Here is a 15,923-nt window from a genome sequence, read left to right as displayed (position 1 = left end):
ACTGCATGTAGATGTAAGCGAGTGTCAATATAAGCTGGATGGTCGTGCAAGAAGAGTTTTAACTTTCGCCCATATTCTAGCGATGGATAGGTATTACTACAAGCTCTTTTCCTCCTTCATGCTTGCTTTCTTCTGTCCCTGGACTGGCGTCCTGGTCGAAGCAAGGCCTTCACCTCTCCCTGCCACGAGACGTTTTAACTTCAATGTAAGCGCATAAGATTAGGCTTCCATGTTCTCTTTTAATCTTTTTCTTTCCATCTTTGTTGTTTGTAACTGAAGAGAAAGGGATCGAGCAATGCAGGTGGAATGGAAGACGGAGACTCGTCTCTGCCACACGAAGAAGCTGCTGATTGTAAACGGGATGTACCCAGGTCCTTCCATCTCTATTTACGAGGGGGACGAGGTCGAAATCAAGGTCACTAATCGGATAAGCGACAACACCACACTCCACTGGTTAGCCTTCTCTCATATTTAATTTACTTCTTAATTACAAAATTTTCGTTTCGTTTAGAGAACAGGGATTTGGTTGGTTTAAACAGCTGTGTTTCTCTCCGTCATCTTTGTTTCTTTCTGGAACTAACGAGACGAAGCAACTTTCCTGTTTTACGGCCGTCCCCAGCAAATGGCAATCTAAGGAGAACTGAGCTGGGAGTCACATATGAAAATAAAAGAGAGAACATCATAAATTGGGGTCCGAGAGTGCTGGAAGCTTACCAGCACGTTTGGAATGATGCAGAAACTGCATTGGGGGACCTTCATCATCGCTGTGGATCACATCTTTGATAGCTTTTTGTTCCACGTAAACATGAGAATAGGTGGCCTTTCCCCTCTCCACCACCTAATGCAATAAAGCTTAATTCTGCATTATAGCCGTTCATGTGCTCTTATTATTTGCCATGAACTGTAACAGTTGTCTGTAAATTTATTACTATTAAACCCGAGTCTTCTCTTTCAGTGAGAACGACTGTTATTGAAACCTCCCCAACAACTGAAATTATTAACTGAGTTTTGAGTCAACACTAGTGCATATAAATATTTTTCCAGGAATTGACGAACTGGGCTTTTGACTGTAATTGAAAGACTAACAATTGTTTACTCGGTGGCTTGGCTGTTTCCCTCTTAGGCATGGAGTAAGGCAAATGAGGACAGGATGGGCAGATGGACCCGCGTACATCACCCAGTGTCCCATTCAAAGCAACCGTTCCTACAAGTACAGATTCAGGGTCATAAACCAGAGAGGCACTCTCTGGTGGCATGCTCATCTCTCCTGGCAGAGGGCTTCTGTTCACGGCGCTTTCATCATCTTCCCCCGCGTGCCCTATCCCTTTTCCACTCCTATCGAAGCAGAAATCCCCATAATATTCGGTGAGTTCAAAGATAAAACAAACAGTACTAAAGAACAGTTTCTGAACCTTAAACAGCGTAAAAGGTCCTTATCTGATGAAGGATTTTTCTGTGTTGACTAGGTGAATGGTGGAATGGAGCAGTGGACGCAATAGAAGCAGACACTATAATGCATGGGAGTGGCCCAAATGTTTCAGACGCATACACCATCAATGGCTTGCCTGGACCCTTGTATCCATGTTCTGTCAAGGGTATACTTTCTTCCAGTTTCTCCTACCTCTGCTTTTTGACTCAATTATCTCATCAAAGCAATGCTTTTTGCCACATGGAGCATGCATTTCTTGTATAACATTGGTCCCATGAATAAAGAACACTGAATTCCATTCTTATACTCGAAATGATAACCATTTTGCTTATTCGATTTCATCCCGTTTCCCTTTGGCCCAATTTACAGATACTTTTGTCCAGACAGTGAAGCACGGGAAGACATACATGATCAGACTAATCAATGCAGCACTCAACGACGAGCTCTTCTTCTCCATTGCCAACCACACATTAACAGTCGTCGAAGTAGATGCCACATACATAAAACCCTTCACCACCACTTCAATCATGATCACCCCTGGACAGACCACGAATGTGCTTCTGTCAGCCGACAGCCCATCCAAATCTGGAGCGTTCCCCATGGCCGTGGGGCCTTACGCGACTGCCATGGTTCCCTTCGACCAGACGACAGCAGTGGGTTTCATAACATACGACGAGTACTCAAAGAGAGATCCGAAGACCCTCCCTGCATCCACAAGCATATCTCTGGATTTTCTCCCTCCAATGAGAGATAATCGTTTTGCAACCGAGTTTTCTAACCAGCTTCGAAGCCTGGGATCTTCCAGTTTTCCTTGTAATGTCCCCAAGCAGGTGGAAAAACGGTTTTTTCTCACCATAAGCCTCAACTTACAAGATTGTCCTCCCAAGAAGATCTGCAAGGGTCTCAACGGCAAGAGGTTCTCCGCCTCCATTAACAACCAGTCTTTTGTGCGACCACCCATTTCTGTCTTGCAGGGCTACTATAAGAACATGACTACCGGCGCCCTTTTACGGTCAGATTTTCCGGAGAAGCCGCTCCATCCGTTTGACTACACCCATCCGGCTGCAGACATTAACATGAATCCGGAGTTCGGCAGCAAGTTGTTAATGGTGCCTTACGGTATCAGCTTGGAGTTTGTTTTGCAAGACACAGGCTTCATCAACGCGGAGAACCATCCTATCCACATCCACGGCCATAATTTCTTTGTCGTCGGAAGTGGGTTCGGGAACTTCGATGCCGATCGCGACCCTGCAAACTACAATCTGATAGACCCGCCGGAGAGAAACACGGTGGCGGTTCCCAGTGGAGGATGGGCGGCGCTTCGTTTGAAGGCAGATAATCCTGGAGTTTGGTTCATTCACTGTCATCTTGAAGCACACACCACCTGGGGTCTAGCCATGGCCTTCATCGTTAAGAACGGTCATGAAGCTTCTCAGTCCATCCTCCCTCCTCCGGAAGATCTCCCGCTTTGCTAATACCCCCTTAGACTGAGCCCAGTAATTATTTGTTGCCAATTATGTAAAATTTTCCCACCAACTACCATCCTGTCGTCATGACCACGTTGGATACCAGAAATACAAAGACACAGAGATTCTAAAACATGTCCACAAAGAATTTAACAACGGGTTTACCTGAATATGTGACATTAAAATTTGATAACGCCGCTGCAGATTGACGGTACGAACTGATTTTTTCTCTTTCACTGAGAACGACAGAAGTTCCAATCGGCAGAAGACACTAATAAACTTGCGAATTAAGAGACGAACGCACTGTCAGAAGATTTAAAGTCGCAAGTCATTCTTAAATACTTTTTGAGGTTACCCCTGACAAACTTCTCGGCCTCCTCTTCGGGCCTGCTCCTCAACCCAACATACTTAGCTCATCTTCTCTTTTGATTCCTTTCAGGGACACAAACGCCCTGCAAGCCATGTTTCTTGCCGCCATTTTTCCCACTCTCTCACTTGAAAGGAGCCAGCACCCATGCACAGTTAGGTGGTGGTAGCCGTCAATTTGCAGCCATCGCGCAACTATTATCCCTTTTTAACAGATTCCTCGTTAAGACACTATAAACTGCGGACCCCCAGGGTCGCATTCGGCATTCCTCTTTAACAGTTTTACTCTGTTTTCGTGAGGTGATCCTGGTGGATGTTTCACAACCATCTTTTACATGTATGTCCAGTCCTTGATACATGATGTTTAAGCTGGCAAATCCTCAGGAACAGCGATCGGCCGGATTAAGCTAATCAAATAGTAACAGAAAATGTTGCTCAATCAACGATTTGCAAGTTCCTCTTCTTCGCATTAAAAAAAAAAGAAAAAAAAAAAAAGAAAGAAAGTGAGTATCACTTCATAAGACAAACAACAAGTCTCTGCCCATCAAACCCATAACTCGATGTTGCTAGAACAATATTTCTAGAAAGACAATATAATTCGATGTGACAACTTTGTTTAATCTGCACAAAACATTCATATACACAGGAGTGGACAAAAAAAAAGGTTTATATATCAAAATTGTAAGAAAAGAAAACATAACAAAAAATAAGCAAAAGATACAACTCTCACCAACTACATTAGCACTAGAAACAATACATATACACATCCAGGCAGGTATACTGAAAAAAGTACAATGGGATCAACTGACCAACTTATTCTAAGCACTCCTAAGAGGTTTCAGAAAAGCTTGATGAAGAGAAAAAGCTATGCAAATGAGAGACGATCCAGGGCCAGCTACTACTCATTATGGTTGAATCGACTTGCAATGATAGGGCGGACATCATCAGCATCAGCTAGGGTCTCGAGGAAGGGAATCAATGAAATCAAAGCACAATCGGATGGATCATCGAACCAACTTTGAATAGGTATTCCATTGTTCACTTGTAACCGGAATACCTGAAACAACAACAACATAATTTCAGTATCTTATAATAACTATGAACTAACTCTTGCTAACAAATAGAATTACGAGACTATCAACAATTTACTTCACATGTATGTTCCATGCATAAATGAAAAAGGTGGGAGCCAATTTGTTGTGATACCTGTGGAGAATTATCAATTATGGCAACTTTTGCCAAGTCAAGTCCCAAAACAGTCAGGTCTTTCATATAGCTACCATCAAAAAATATGCACGATTCACGATACACACGACGAAATATAAGCCTTTTGTCTGGGTCTAGTTTATCCAGTAGCTGTGCCGCATAAATGCTCTGACTAGCAGTGAAGACAATTACTTCGAACATCTCAGCTACTCTCTCCAAGAATACCCTCAGATGAGGCCTCTGACGAACATATACAGTGTGTTCATTCATGTTGAAATATACAGAAAAGGTAAAGTCCGCATCTTCACAGTAATCTAATGTAGAATGAACAAGAGTTTCTGCGGACAAATGGCAACCAAAATCATATGATTTTCGGATAACTTAACCAACAACAAATTGAAGGCAATAGAAACTCAGGTTACTGATTTCTTACCATCCAGATCAAGCACAAGGGTGACAGTCTTTGTACTCCGTGTTTCCTTGGGTAACAACATGGGCCAAACAGCTGGGACCACCTCTGATAGTTCAGGTAAGTTTCTAAGAAATAAATGTGGATCAAAGCCATCCACCTCATCTGTGTCTGCAGTGCAACAATCTTCATTAATTTTTTGGTGAGAAGGCTTTACCTGCTGAATTGCCAGGTATAAACAGGCCTCGTCAGAGTTTACTACAGCTTCTTCTGCAGATTCACCATCATGTGTATTACTTGTTTCCATGGATTCCTTGAGAAATGGGAGAAACATGTATCTGTCAGCCAATTCAAACGTGAAATTGGGACCCTCAAATTCATAACCTGGGAAGTGAGCACCAGCTATAGAATCAATGTTTCCAACGTCCTCATCAAAGTTGAAGCTAGCAACCCCCAGGTCAGATATGTTAAAGTCAGACATGTTGCAAGTTTGATGATCACTTGAACTACTGCCACCATCATCACTGTCATCATTTGTGACATCCACATCTTCAATATTTGCATCTGACAAAGGAAAATAAGAAATACCATTAAAACAATGTGAAATAAAGGATGAAAAGACTTAATATTTTTTATTTGGAAGTCAGAAGTTAAAACAATAGAACAATCAGCAGGGACTAATTTAGGGGTACCAGTCAAGAAACTCTTGAGTAGCCAACACACCAAGGTCCCCAAAGATAGCCAACGGACTTCTAGTCCTGGCCACTGCAGATATAATCTGGAACAGACATAGCAGGAGAAACCAATGTTTCAGCCAAGATGAGCTGACATGTTTTGATTTCTTCCAGCCAAACAAACTGGATATGTATACCTTCCACCGTGCAGGTGGTACACAGACAGCCACTCAGACCTATCAATTAACATCCTAATGAGGATTTCTTATGATCCAACATCTCACTTCAACTGATCGTTATAGCCAACAATGAGATGGCAAAAAGCAGACATTCCGCTTATGATAAGTTTAAATATGTTCTAGCCTTGAGGCGTCAATCTAGTGAAACAACTAACTCAAGGACATGCTTTAATACTGGACATAGGGTCTTTGATTCCTGACACATAGTAGCGTATAATTGTCAATAAAAGAAGAAGGAGAAACTGAAAACAACTTGCATGCTCTTGTGAACCCCAGGGTGAAAATTAAATATATCGCAAAAGAGTGCAAAAAATATCAACATAATTTCGTATGACAAATATAAATGCAGAAATAGGATTTCAACCTTTACCTGCATTACTATGAATTAAGGGCTTGCAATGACCATCATCAGGTTCCAGTGTTGGGGAAAATAAAGTTTCTAGCATTGGTGCGGAAGTGGATGACATTGATCCCTGAACACCAGTGAACAAATTTTCTGAGTACAATAATCAAACCTTACAAAACCATCATTGCAAGTGGAACAAACTTTATGTTTTTCAGCTCCTTTTTTGTGGAATTCAAAAGGCGGTTAGAAAAAAATAAGCAGCAATATGCATCCCCAACTCATGTAGCTCATGACACATATTTTGCACAAATGCAGAAAAGCTGTTTCTCAAAATGAAGACCAACCATGGTCATGATCATGGCACAACTCGTCAGCATTTTGATAGTCAATTAAAATGATAGCCCAATATCCTGAACCTAATACTTGTCGATTAACCAAGTATGATCATGTAATAGGTGGAACTTCTGCAGCGTGTCCAGACGAACGTTCAGTCCGTGGATTTACATCTTTTTTTATGGATGAAAGACAAGAAGATCTCAGCCTTTCCACACCCAAATGAGGACTGCAGGCTACTCCAGCAGTACTTTCACACAGCAAGGAATCAAACATCAAATGCAAATAACACTATTTGTAATAGGGGAGTGATGTGAAATATTACCAATCTTCCAACCAATGACGAACCACATGATGCAAAAGTTGATGATTGGTGTTGAAGAGTTGCTCCAGCCAACAAGTCTTCATGATCAAAGTCCTCACTTACTATGTCCCAGCATGACACTGAATAATACAAAGAACTCCAGTAAGAAGAATAATTGAGTACATTCTTCAGTTCCAGATGTTACAAATTTGTAGAGTGAGAGTGAGATGACTCCTCAGAAAGAAGTGGATCAATCCATGATGGAAGAATTAACTTGAAGGGGGGGAAATTATATATATTTGGCTTACCATCATCATGCTTCTCGACTGAAGGTTCCAGAACAGCTTGTTGAGACATTCTGACATCAAATCGTGAGCTTTTTCATATTTTAACAGACTGACGACAGGGATGAAGCCCACACCCTTCACTCAAAGAACCAATGCTTGGTTTAGATTTCATAGGTGCCGGCATTTCACAATCATCACAATCACCCAAAGGATTTCAAATGAAGCAACGCCTATAACCAAAATCCAGTTCAAATTGAGAAGACTGATAAGAGAGTGGAGTCAACAAGACAACATTCACAAAATAGAAAAATAATAATAATAATAATCATAATTAGCTGGTAACCAGAAAAGCAGGGTTGCTTCGATATTCAATCTAAACCAAATTATGCAGGGCATTGACCATTCTTTTTTCAGGAATGCTATCAGAGCAATAAAAGGCAACAAATAAATAATTGACTATACAAGGTTCCCGAAGCCATTTCAAACTAGTGGGTATATAATTCATGGTCAGGGCTCTCAAACTAACTAGATGAATCCCTAAATTTGCAGTGAGACTCCTATATATTATATCTCATGCAACAATGGGTCTTATTGTTCCTTACATCATTTGGGCATTAGACCAAATCAGACAAAGACAACTTAAGCACCGTACTGTTTTTTTTTTTTTTTGCCTACTACGCTTCTGCAAGGTGGATCTCTTTGTGTAAGCTGATATTTTACAATTCCGGATAAAAAAAATAAAAACTGCAAGGAGGAGCTCAATTTGAATATCTTGCAACTCCTAATAATGAAATACAAGAACCCAAAACCCGCAAGTCGGGGTAAAATCCAGTTGAAGTACAGAGATAAATCTCAGATATTCTTAAGTTAAAGAGATCCAAACAGAAAAAATCTCCTAACCATCATACTGAGGAATTACAAAATGCAAACCACCAAAAGCATATCTCAGACAAGGCCACAGATCGCGAGACAGCAACCTCAGTGAGAGATGGAAGAAATCAGAAAATCAAACATCCAACGGTAACGAACACAAATTTTAATAAGATCAAGAATCGCCTATCATAAAATGAAGAAAGAAAAACGAATAAGATATGCAAAGACTCTTTCCTCCCTCATTCCGACTAAAAAAAAGCCTCTTACGTAATAATAATAATAGTTGAACTCGAAAACCAGAACTGAAAAAGCCTAAGTAAATGAGATGAAACGCAAATACCTACATCAAAGCATAATACGCTGTAAATAATATCAAACATAAAAAAATTATTCAAAAAGAAAATAAAAAACTAAAACTTGCCCAAATCACGACATAAATCATTAAATAATTAACCAAGAAATTAGCAACCAAACCGGTAGTTACAATTATTAACGTTAATCATAAAAAACAACACAACTCAAAGACCGAACAAAAAACTAATTCGCCTAACCACAATTCAAAATAAACTCACAAAACCCAAATGAATAAATTGGCATGCTGTTCAAAGAGATCCGTTGAACCTTGTTTTTTACAGAAAAACTGGGACAAAAAATGCAAGAAACAGTCAACGATGATCATAGAACAGCTCTACATAACAAGATACGACGGAAAAGTACCAGGAGGATCAAGTCAACCACCAAAAAAAAAGGGAAAACAATTCCTCAAGAATTAAAGCAATCAACAGAAGACTACAGAAAAGAAGTCACGTTAACGTACATTATGATTCTACCATAGAACCTTCGCAGTTCACATACCTCTAGCAGCTGCTCCTCTCCTCTCCTCTCCTCTCCTCTCCTCTCTGCAAGAGGCGAGAGGGAGAAGAAAATGACCAAGGGTCGACTCCAGACCTTCTAACTTCCACTTCGAACCGAGTACGACGACTAAAGATCCCCACCAACGGCCGGGATCTTCAGTAGTGCAGTTCATTCCAACCTGTAGGGTACAGCAGCGTGTCCCCTTGAGCAAGTCACCTCCACACGCGCAAAGCCCGGAAAGAGAGGAGATGGAGGCGGGAGAAAGCCAATTTGTCGCGGCCATGGAGTCCCCGCGGGCCACAAGGGAGACCGACCCGGTCCGTGTCAACTCATCAGGTCGTCGTATGACCGGAGATCCCAGAACTGGGTCACCACGACTCGTTGTGATCCCTTGCCCTTTTGGAGATTCATAGACAGGACTTGGTTGGGACCCATACCAGATCTTTGATCAGCGAAACACAAATCCAACGGCGGAGATCGTTAAGGAAAAGTTTCTAACTAACATTGTTTTATGTACTAATAAGTTTTAATCACTTTGGCTAATGAAAATACTTTCAGCATCATCAACATTTCCAGCGCATTAAGAGCACTTGGGAATCTCTGTCAGTAATGACTCATCCGTACCATCGCAGAATTTTCCATTTTCTACGAAGCCCTTCGGTGACGGTGCTTTTAGCGCGTTTCAGGATTCTGTAATTAATCACTGAGGAGGAGGAGAAGAGCCAGGTGAGATACAGGGGACCGCGACCGTCCGTCGTTCGATACTCGATACTCCTCCGAGGGCAATTCTACGCTTTATGGGCGAAGCAATGGAGCTGCCGAGGAAGAAGCAGATTCTTCTTTTCTATTGCGTGGAGTCGGAAGATCTTGCTCTAAAGGTGGCTGCGCAATCGGACTGCATTCAGCTTCGGTCCATTAACTGGAGGTGCGTTTTCTTCCTCAATCATATGCCTCTGCCTCTGCCTCTGCCTTTGCCTTTAGTTCGTTCATGTTTTTTATAGTCATTATAATGACGCTGGCGCTTCTGATTTTCCTCTTCTACTGTTGTTTCTTTATGTGTTTCTTTTTCGTTCTTCTCCCACGATTATCTTGTGTTAATAATCCGATATTTGTTTTTTACCCAAGCTATCTTCTTTTCAGTTTTGTTACCCTAACAAATCATCTCTTTAGTTCGGAATGGTTTTCTTCCCTCTCTCATACTCGGCTTTTTCTTTATCTTGTTCCGATCAAGTTGTAATTTTGCTTTAATTTTCTTTAGCTTTCTGCCACTTTTCGTTTTTTTCCGAATAAATATATCAGGATCTTTTCGCTTTTATGTTTGAAGAAGTAGGGGACATTTCGAACTTTCTGTTTAGTCTTTGTTCTCATGTTGGATGTTGGCAATTCCTGTGGAGTGTTTGCTTTTAGAATAGTTTTCTTCTCCTTCTTCTGTTTTTAGTTGGTTTTACACGTTTTATTTTCATCTCAAAATCATTTGTTTTTGTTATTTGTTTATATGCTCCATCTGTAACTGTCTTCTTCCCGTTTTATTTTGGCATTAGAGGAGGGTTTTCTTTTTCTTTTTCTTTTTTTTCTTGCTTCATTTTTTTTTGGAGCTCACTTCACTTCACAGTTAATTCGGTTCTCTGTTTTCGCAGACATCTCCAGTGCATTTCATATTATAAATCTCACAATAGAAAACTAATGTATGCTATGTGCAATTTTCAGGAGTTTTCCTGATGGATTCCCTAATCTTTTCATTAACGATGCAAAAGATATCAGAGGCCAGCATGTGGCCTTCCTAGCTGCATTCAGTTCTCCCTGTGTGATTTTTGAGCAGCTCTCTGTCATTTTTGCACTGCCTAGACTGTTTGTTGCTTCCTTTACTCTGGTTTTACCATTCTTTCCCACGGGTTCTTTTGAACGGATGGAAGAGGAAGGAGATGTGGCAACTGCCTTCACAATGGCAAGGATACTGTCAAATATACCAATATCAAGGGGTGGGCCGACTAGCATAGTCATATATGACATACATGCTTTGCAGGTTGGTTCTTTAATTTGCAGGTGGTATACTTTATTTCATATGGTTGTTCCTAAAGCAAGATGATTTGCAGGAGTTCAAACAGTTGCCTTCCTCTTGGTGGGGAGGATAGACACGGGATGGCATAGAACTGGCAGCTATGTTTACTTGCTGGCATCATTTTAGTTGTGATTGTGATTTCAGCTTGTGCAGCATACTGAACTGTTCCCAGGACAATACCTGTGGATCCGCTTTTAGCATTATTTTATTTTATTTTAGGGTTTTGAACACTTAGAAGGCTAGACTGAACTTCGATCGTCACTTGTTATCTGGAGCAGGAATGGTTGACTTGCAAAAAAATTGTTTTGTGGAAACTGGACATGGTAGCATGGTGCTCAATGAAAATGTGGCAATTTGTGAGAAGTTTCCAGTCAGGGACTCTCAACTTTCTTATGTCTTCTTGTCTCCTCTGGTCCATTGAGATGTTGTATTAAAATATAGGAAGTGAAGTAAATTCTCTATGCTGAAAGATGGTGAATCCATAGGGAATCGCTAGCAGGTGCACATGGTATTTGTATATTGGTCTGCAATCATTTTATTGAGCACAGGTTAAGACTACCATACAAAGATGCCCATAAGCATACCTTATGAGATCACCAAACCTTTGATATTTTAGGATATAGAACTTCTGGCCCATGTGCTTTCTGATTGATGCAAAATTACACTCTTCAAACTTTCTTTTTTGAAAACTTAAAATTGCAGAACGATATTGTGATTTTACTTGTGATCAGTTATAATGTTATCTGATCAGTGAATTTCTGAAAGGAAAAAGAGCTAATTGGCAGGTTGTATTTTAAATTTCAATTTTGTTAGTGTTGCATCTATATCTGCTGCATTGCTTCTGGTTCCATTCTTGTTGCATACTTTATAAACTGTACAACTATATTGTGACCTTAAGATGCCTTTTTGTGTTCTTCTAACTCTTACGCATGACCTTCCATAGGAAAGGTTTTATTTTGGAGATCAAGTCTTGCCGTGTTTTGAAACTGGAATCCCTTTATTGAAGGAACGTCTGCATGAGCTTCCTGATGCTGATAATGTGAGTTGTACACCCACTTTAATGGTCTATTGTTTCTGGCCTGCAACGCAGTTTTAAGATGTAATCCAAAAATTTTCTTTTGACATGAGAGAGCTAATATGTTATGGTTATACTTGATCTAAATAATGTTTTCTCTAAAAATTTTGGTGGATATTTTTTGCAGATAAGTGTGGCATTTCCTGATGATGGTGCATGGAAGCGTTTTTACAAGCAGTTACAACATTTCCCAATGGTGAGAAATGGGCATCCATGTTTCGTTATCATTGAATAAATTTTGCATTGATTGACTAGAATTGACCTATTCATTATTGTATAAAAGGTTGTTTGCACGAAAGTCCGTGAAGGTGATAAGAGGATTGTTCGTCTTAAGGAGGGAACTGCTACTGGTCGACATGTTGTCATTGTCGATGATTTGGTGCAATCTGGTGGAACCCTTATCGAATGCATGGTATGCAGAAATCTCCTCCCCCTGTTTGTCACTCTTTTCCATCATTAAGCAGCAATTATGTTTCCAAACACAACTAAGTCGCTTGATGACTTCATGTGTTCTTAAATGCTTTAATTGTTGCTAGGAAGCCATAATCTATGAGAAGAGAGAGCTGGACATTATGTTATCTTTATAATTGTTCTTTTCCTCTCCAGAAAGTTTTGTTTGCTCATGGTGCTTCCAAAGTCAGCGCATATGTTACCCATGGTGTGTTTCCTAACAAGTCATGGGAGAGATTCACACACAACAATAAAGGTGAAGTCTCAAATTTTTATTTTTCATTGTATCATAAAATCCCATTTTTGATTTCTTATTTTCTTGTTTTGCTTTCAGAGGACACCAATAAATCATTTACATACTTCTGGATCACGGATTCCTGCCCTCGCACTGTGAAAGCCATCGAGGGCAAGGCTCCTTTTGAAGTGTTAAGTCTTGCAGGCTCCATTGCAGATGCGCTTCAAATATGAAACCTATGGGAAGACCCTAATTTATCTTGAAAGTAGCAGATGCAAGCAGTTGAAAAGCTCAAGAGCATTCCCCATTAATCATCTTTTAGTTCGGTAGGACATAGGCTTTGTTTTGCTCAAATCAGGAGAGTAATGAACTTGATCTATATTGGACATATATGTACCCTTAAAAGGTAGTTATCTATAAAAAGCTTTTTTTAACTTAATCTCAGTTAATTAGCTGTAAATTGCATCGCTATTCATGATGAGAACTCCATCAGTACATTAGTATTCAGTAATCCAGGAGTGGCAGCTATCAGAATGATCACTAACGTTTCATGTTTTTTTAGAAATTTGTCCTTGGAAAATTGGGTCTTTCCAAGAGATTTGTTCCAGGTAGGTGAGGTTGGAAAACAATCTCCTCATCTGGACTCAAGAGACTCTCTTTCCCCCTCCACTGACCAACCGGCGTGGTGGGTTTTCTGTGGAAGAAGATAGCACTTCTGATCGAATGGTACAAGTTTATTAGAAAGTGAGACTGCAATTTTAGAATTTCGGGTCTATCAAGGAAATCTATGAGACTTTTTTTAGGGGAAATTAAAATTTTCTGCTAAGTATTGTTTCTTATGCTTTGCTATTGGCACAAACACAACCAAATATGAGAGTGGTTTTCCTAAGTTAGCACTACTTAATAGGAAAATGTTTCAGTGATATTGCATGTGTATATATGTATCTCTTTGGGTCGATGCCTTCTTCTTATCGATGTGCTAAGTATACCCTTTGTTTGTCTAACTTGTACATTTGAATCTGAAATATGAACTTCCTGTCCATCCAAAATGGTTTCTCAGATTAGTTGGAGGTAATTTGGTAACATAAATGAGCAAGAATCAAACTGTAGTAACTCGATGTAGTGGTGAGACTTATATTGGTAAAATCATTAATGGAAGACAGAAGGAGAGAGGTAGAAATTTTGAAAGAGAACGTCAAACTTTGAGAGCGGTGCTGATTTCTCCCTCTGCTACCATAGATAACTTACAAAAACAATCTGCTGTGTGCAACCGCTCTGGGAGCCTCACAACTCAAAACGTCAACCGAAGAGCATGGGTAATTTCCAGGAATTTTTTTACCTCCGTTGCTTATAAACAAGTTCATACTTCACAGCAATCTACGTCAGGCATCAGCTTGAAAGAAATTTTACTGACAATCTAAAACTTGAGTTTACAATCTAAATTTATTCAGTGGAGGTGGCGGCGTCGCGCGGAGGCGCAGACCAAAATTAAAAAAGAAATTTTAGTCGGCTGGAGCTTTAGTAATCCAGCCAGGGAGGAAGACCAATTCAGGTTGCAGGACTACCGAAACCGATGGTTTACAACTCACAAGTTAGTTCTACCTCTCTGTGTTTTTTTTCACAACAGACAATAGCGTGTTATTCGCCATGCGTTGCTGGAGCTGAGTGCCCAGAAGCATCAAACGGCAGACGTAAGAACTGCTAGTACGAAAATGTCCTGACTGGCCTTTCATGCGCGTACGAAAAGTTCAAAGCCGTTTTACGTACCGAGACCTAGGGTGGGGGAAGGAAGCACCACCCTCCTTCCTCCTCCGGAAACCTCTCTCTATTGAAATGAAGAAGACACTGCTATCGCCACAAAAAAAACAAAACAAAAAAAAAAAAAAACAGAAGAAGAAGAAAAAACGCAATAAACCTGTCTTCTATACCTCTCTTTATCTATTCATTCTGTAAGTATGGCTCACATAAAAGTCAAGATGACACTGCTATTGCCAAGAAAACAAAAAAGCACCATCTAAAAGCCTACGATATATCTAATCGTTCCTCAATCATTCTGTAAGTATGGCTCACATAAAAATCAAGAAGACACTGCTATCGCCAAGAAAACAAAAAAGCACCATCTAAAAATCTACGATATATGTAATCGTTCCTCAATCATCCTTCTAGCTTTTCTAAGCCATATCCATGGCACCACCGTCACCGTCCCCGTCCTTTCCATCGCCGCCCTCACTGTCGCCCTTTTTCTTCTTGTCCTTGCAAACCTCGTCACTGAAATTCTTACCATCGTTGACGTACTTGTCCAAACCCATCTCACGAAGAGCAGCGATGATATGCTCTGTGGAAAGAGATCGCATCTTTTCTCGTTTTCGGATTTTTTTAGCCTTTGACTTCACATCCCTAATAAACGCATCGCGGCAGTCCCGAAGCAGCACTTTAGTTTTGCTCCTGCTCCTGCTCCTGCTCCTCACCCCGCGCCCCGCATTCGAACCCCCTCCTGCTATATCGGAGACGATGTTCAAAGAGATGAGGTCATCGTTGGCGGACCTCGAGCTGCTTCCTTCCCCGCTCCCGGTCGTTCGGAGCTTCGCATCTTTTCCGGCGCTCCCTTTCTCTTCTTTCTTCTTCCCGCTTCCGCCCTCACCGCTCCCACCGCCCACCATCCTAATTTTTCGTTACAGTTACGGTATGAAAATGTCGCGAGGACATTTAAATAGGCATGTGAGCCGTCGGCGGCCCGCAGCAGATTGGACGTTAATAATCAAAAAATAAATGTAAGAATGAATATTGCCCAATTACCCTACAAATAGGCGTTGGTTTAATTAAATCCTGCTTCCTATTTAAAATAGTAAATTTAACCTCTTTGAATAATAAGGAAATTAATGCCTAAAATTAGGTGTAAATTTATTTTTAAAGCCTTATTTTTTCAATAATTATGGAATTCCTATCTAATTTTCAATAAACAAAATTCAATAAGGAAGCAAAATAAAAAAATATTAGTTAATATTTTTAATTATTAATTAATATAAAAAATAATATGTATTAATAAATTAAAAAGTATAAATTTAAATAAATATTTTTTAACTCTTAAAAGTAATTTATTAATTATTCAAATATATAAAAATATACTAATATCTATTAGTAAATAAAAATAAAATAAGTAATATTTTACTTCTTAAAATAATTAAATTTAAAATATAAAATAAATTTCACATTCTTGAAATTAATGCACTCATTTAACTTATTACAATCTAATAAACTTACTTCATGCAATAATTGTTATCTCATTAATTTTAATTTTTAAAATAAACAATCAAATC

The 15,923-nt window shown here is 39.8% G+C and overlaps 4 protein-coding genes across 4 annotated transcripts; 2 read left to right on the top strand and 2 right to left on the bottom strand.

Moving 5' to 3' along the window:
- Positions 1–295: 295 nt before the first annotated feature.
- LOC137955344 (laccase-1) lies at positions 296–3,007 on the top strand. The gene is made up of 4 exons (XM_068802252.1): positions 296–453; positions 1,124–1,365; positions 1,467–1,595; positions 1,799–3,007. Exons 1-4 carry the CDS (start codon positions 296–298, stop codon positions 2,902–2,904), a joined length of 1,635 nt encoding a protein of 544 aa, XP_068658353.1. The 3' UTR covers positions 2,905–3,007.
- An 867-nt stretch (positions 3,008–3,874) lies between these two features.
- Positions 3,875–8,995, bottom strand: LOC137955336 (uncharacterized). Its single transcript, XM_068802239.1, has 7 exons — positions 8,788–8,995; positions 7,081–7,289; positions 6,794–6,912; positions 6,160–6,262; positions 4,901–5,440; positions 4,468–4,805; positions 3,875–4,318 (listed from the first exon to the last, which is right to left on the bottom strand). The coding sequence occupies exons 2-7, from the start codon at positions 7,127–7,129 to the stop codon at positions 4,160–4,162; spliced, it is 1,308 nt and encodes a 435-aa protein (XP_068658340.1). The 5' UTR covers positions 7,130–7,289; positions 8,788–8,995; the 3' UTR covers positions 3,875–4,159.
- A 390-nt stretch (positions 8,996–9,385) lies between these two features.
- Positions 9,386–13,040, top strand: LOC137955328 (ribose-phosphate pyrophosphokinase 4). Its single transcript, XM_068802227.1, has 7 exons — positions 9,386–9,712; positions 10,495–10,810; positions 11,790–11,885; positions 12,049–12,117; positions 12,205–12,333; positions 12,528–12,627; positions 12,706–13,040. The coding sequence occupies exons 1-7, from the start codon at positions 9,585–9,587 to the stop codon at positions 12,837–12,839; spliced, it is 972 nt and encodes a 323-aa protein (XP_068658328.1). The 5' UTR covers positions 9,386–9,584; the 3' UTR covers positions 12,840–13,040.
- A 1,737-nt stretch (positions 13,041–14,777) lies between these two features.
- LOC137962283 (nuclear transcription factor Y subunit B-10-like) lies at positions 14,778–15,266 on the bottom strand. The gene has a single exon (XM_068809065.1). The coding sequence runs from the start codon at positions 15,264–15,266 to the stop codon at positions 14,778–14,780; it is 489 nt and encodes a 162-aa protein (XP_068665166.1).
- Between the last annotated feature and the right edge of the window lie 657 nt (positions 15,267–15,923).

The sequence above is a fragment of the Aristolochia californica genome, unplaced genomic scaffold (genome assembly GCF_029961685.1).
Source record: "Aristolochia californica isolate CCGP_79_NKW_82.1479 unplaced genomic scaffold, dmAriCali1.0.hap1 SCAF_1, whole genome shotgun sequence".
NCBI classification, from domain to species: domain Eukaryota; kingdom Viridiplantae; phylum Streptophyta; class Magnoliopsida; order Piperales; family Aristolochiaceae; genus Aristolochia; species Aristolochia californica.
The sequence above is the reverse complement of the archived record's forward strand: the minus strand, read 5'-3'. Positions and strand labels throughout refer to the sequence as shown.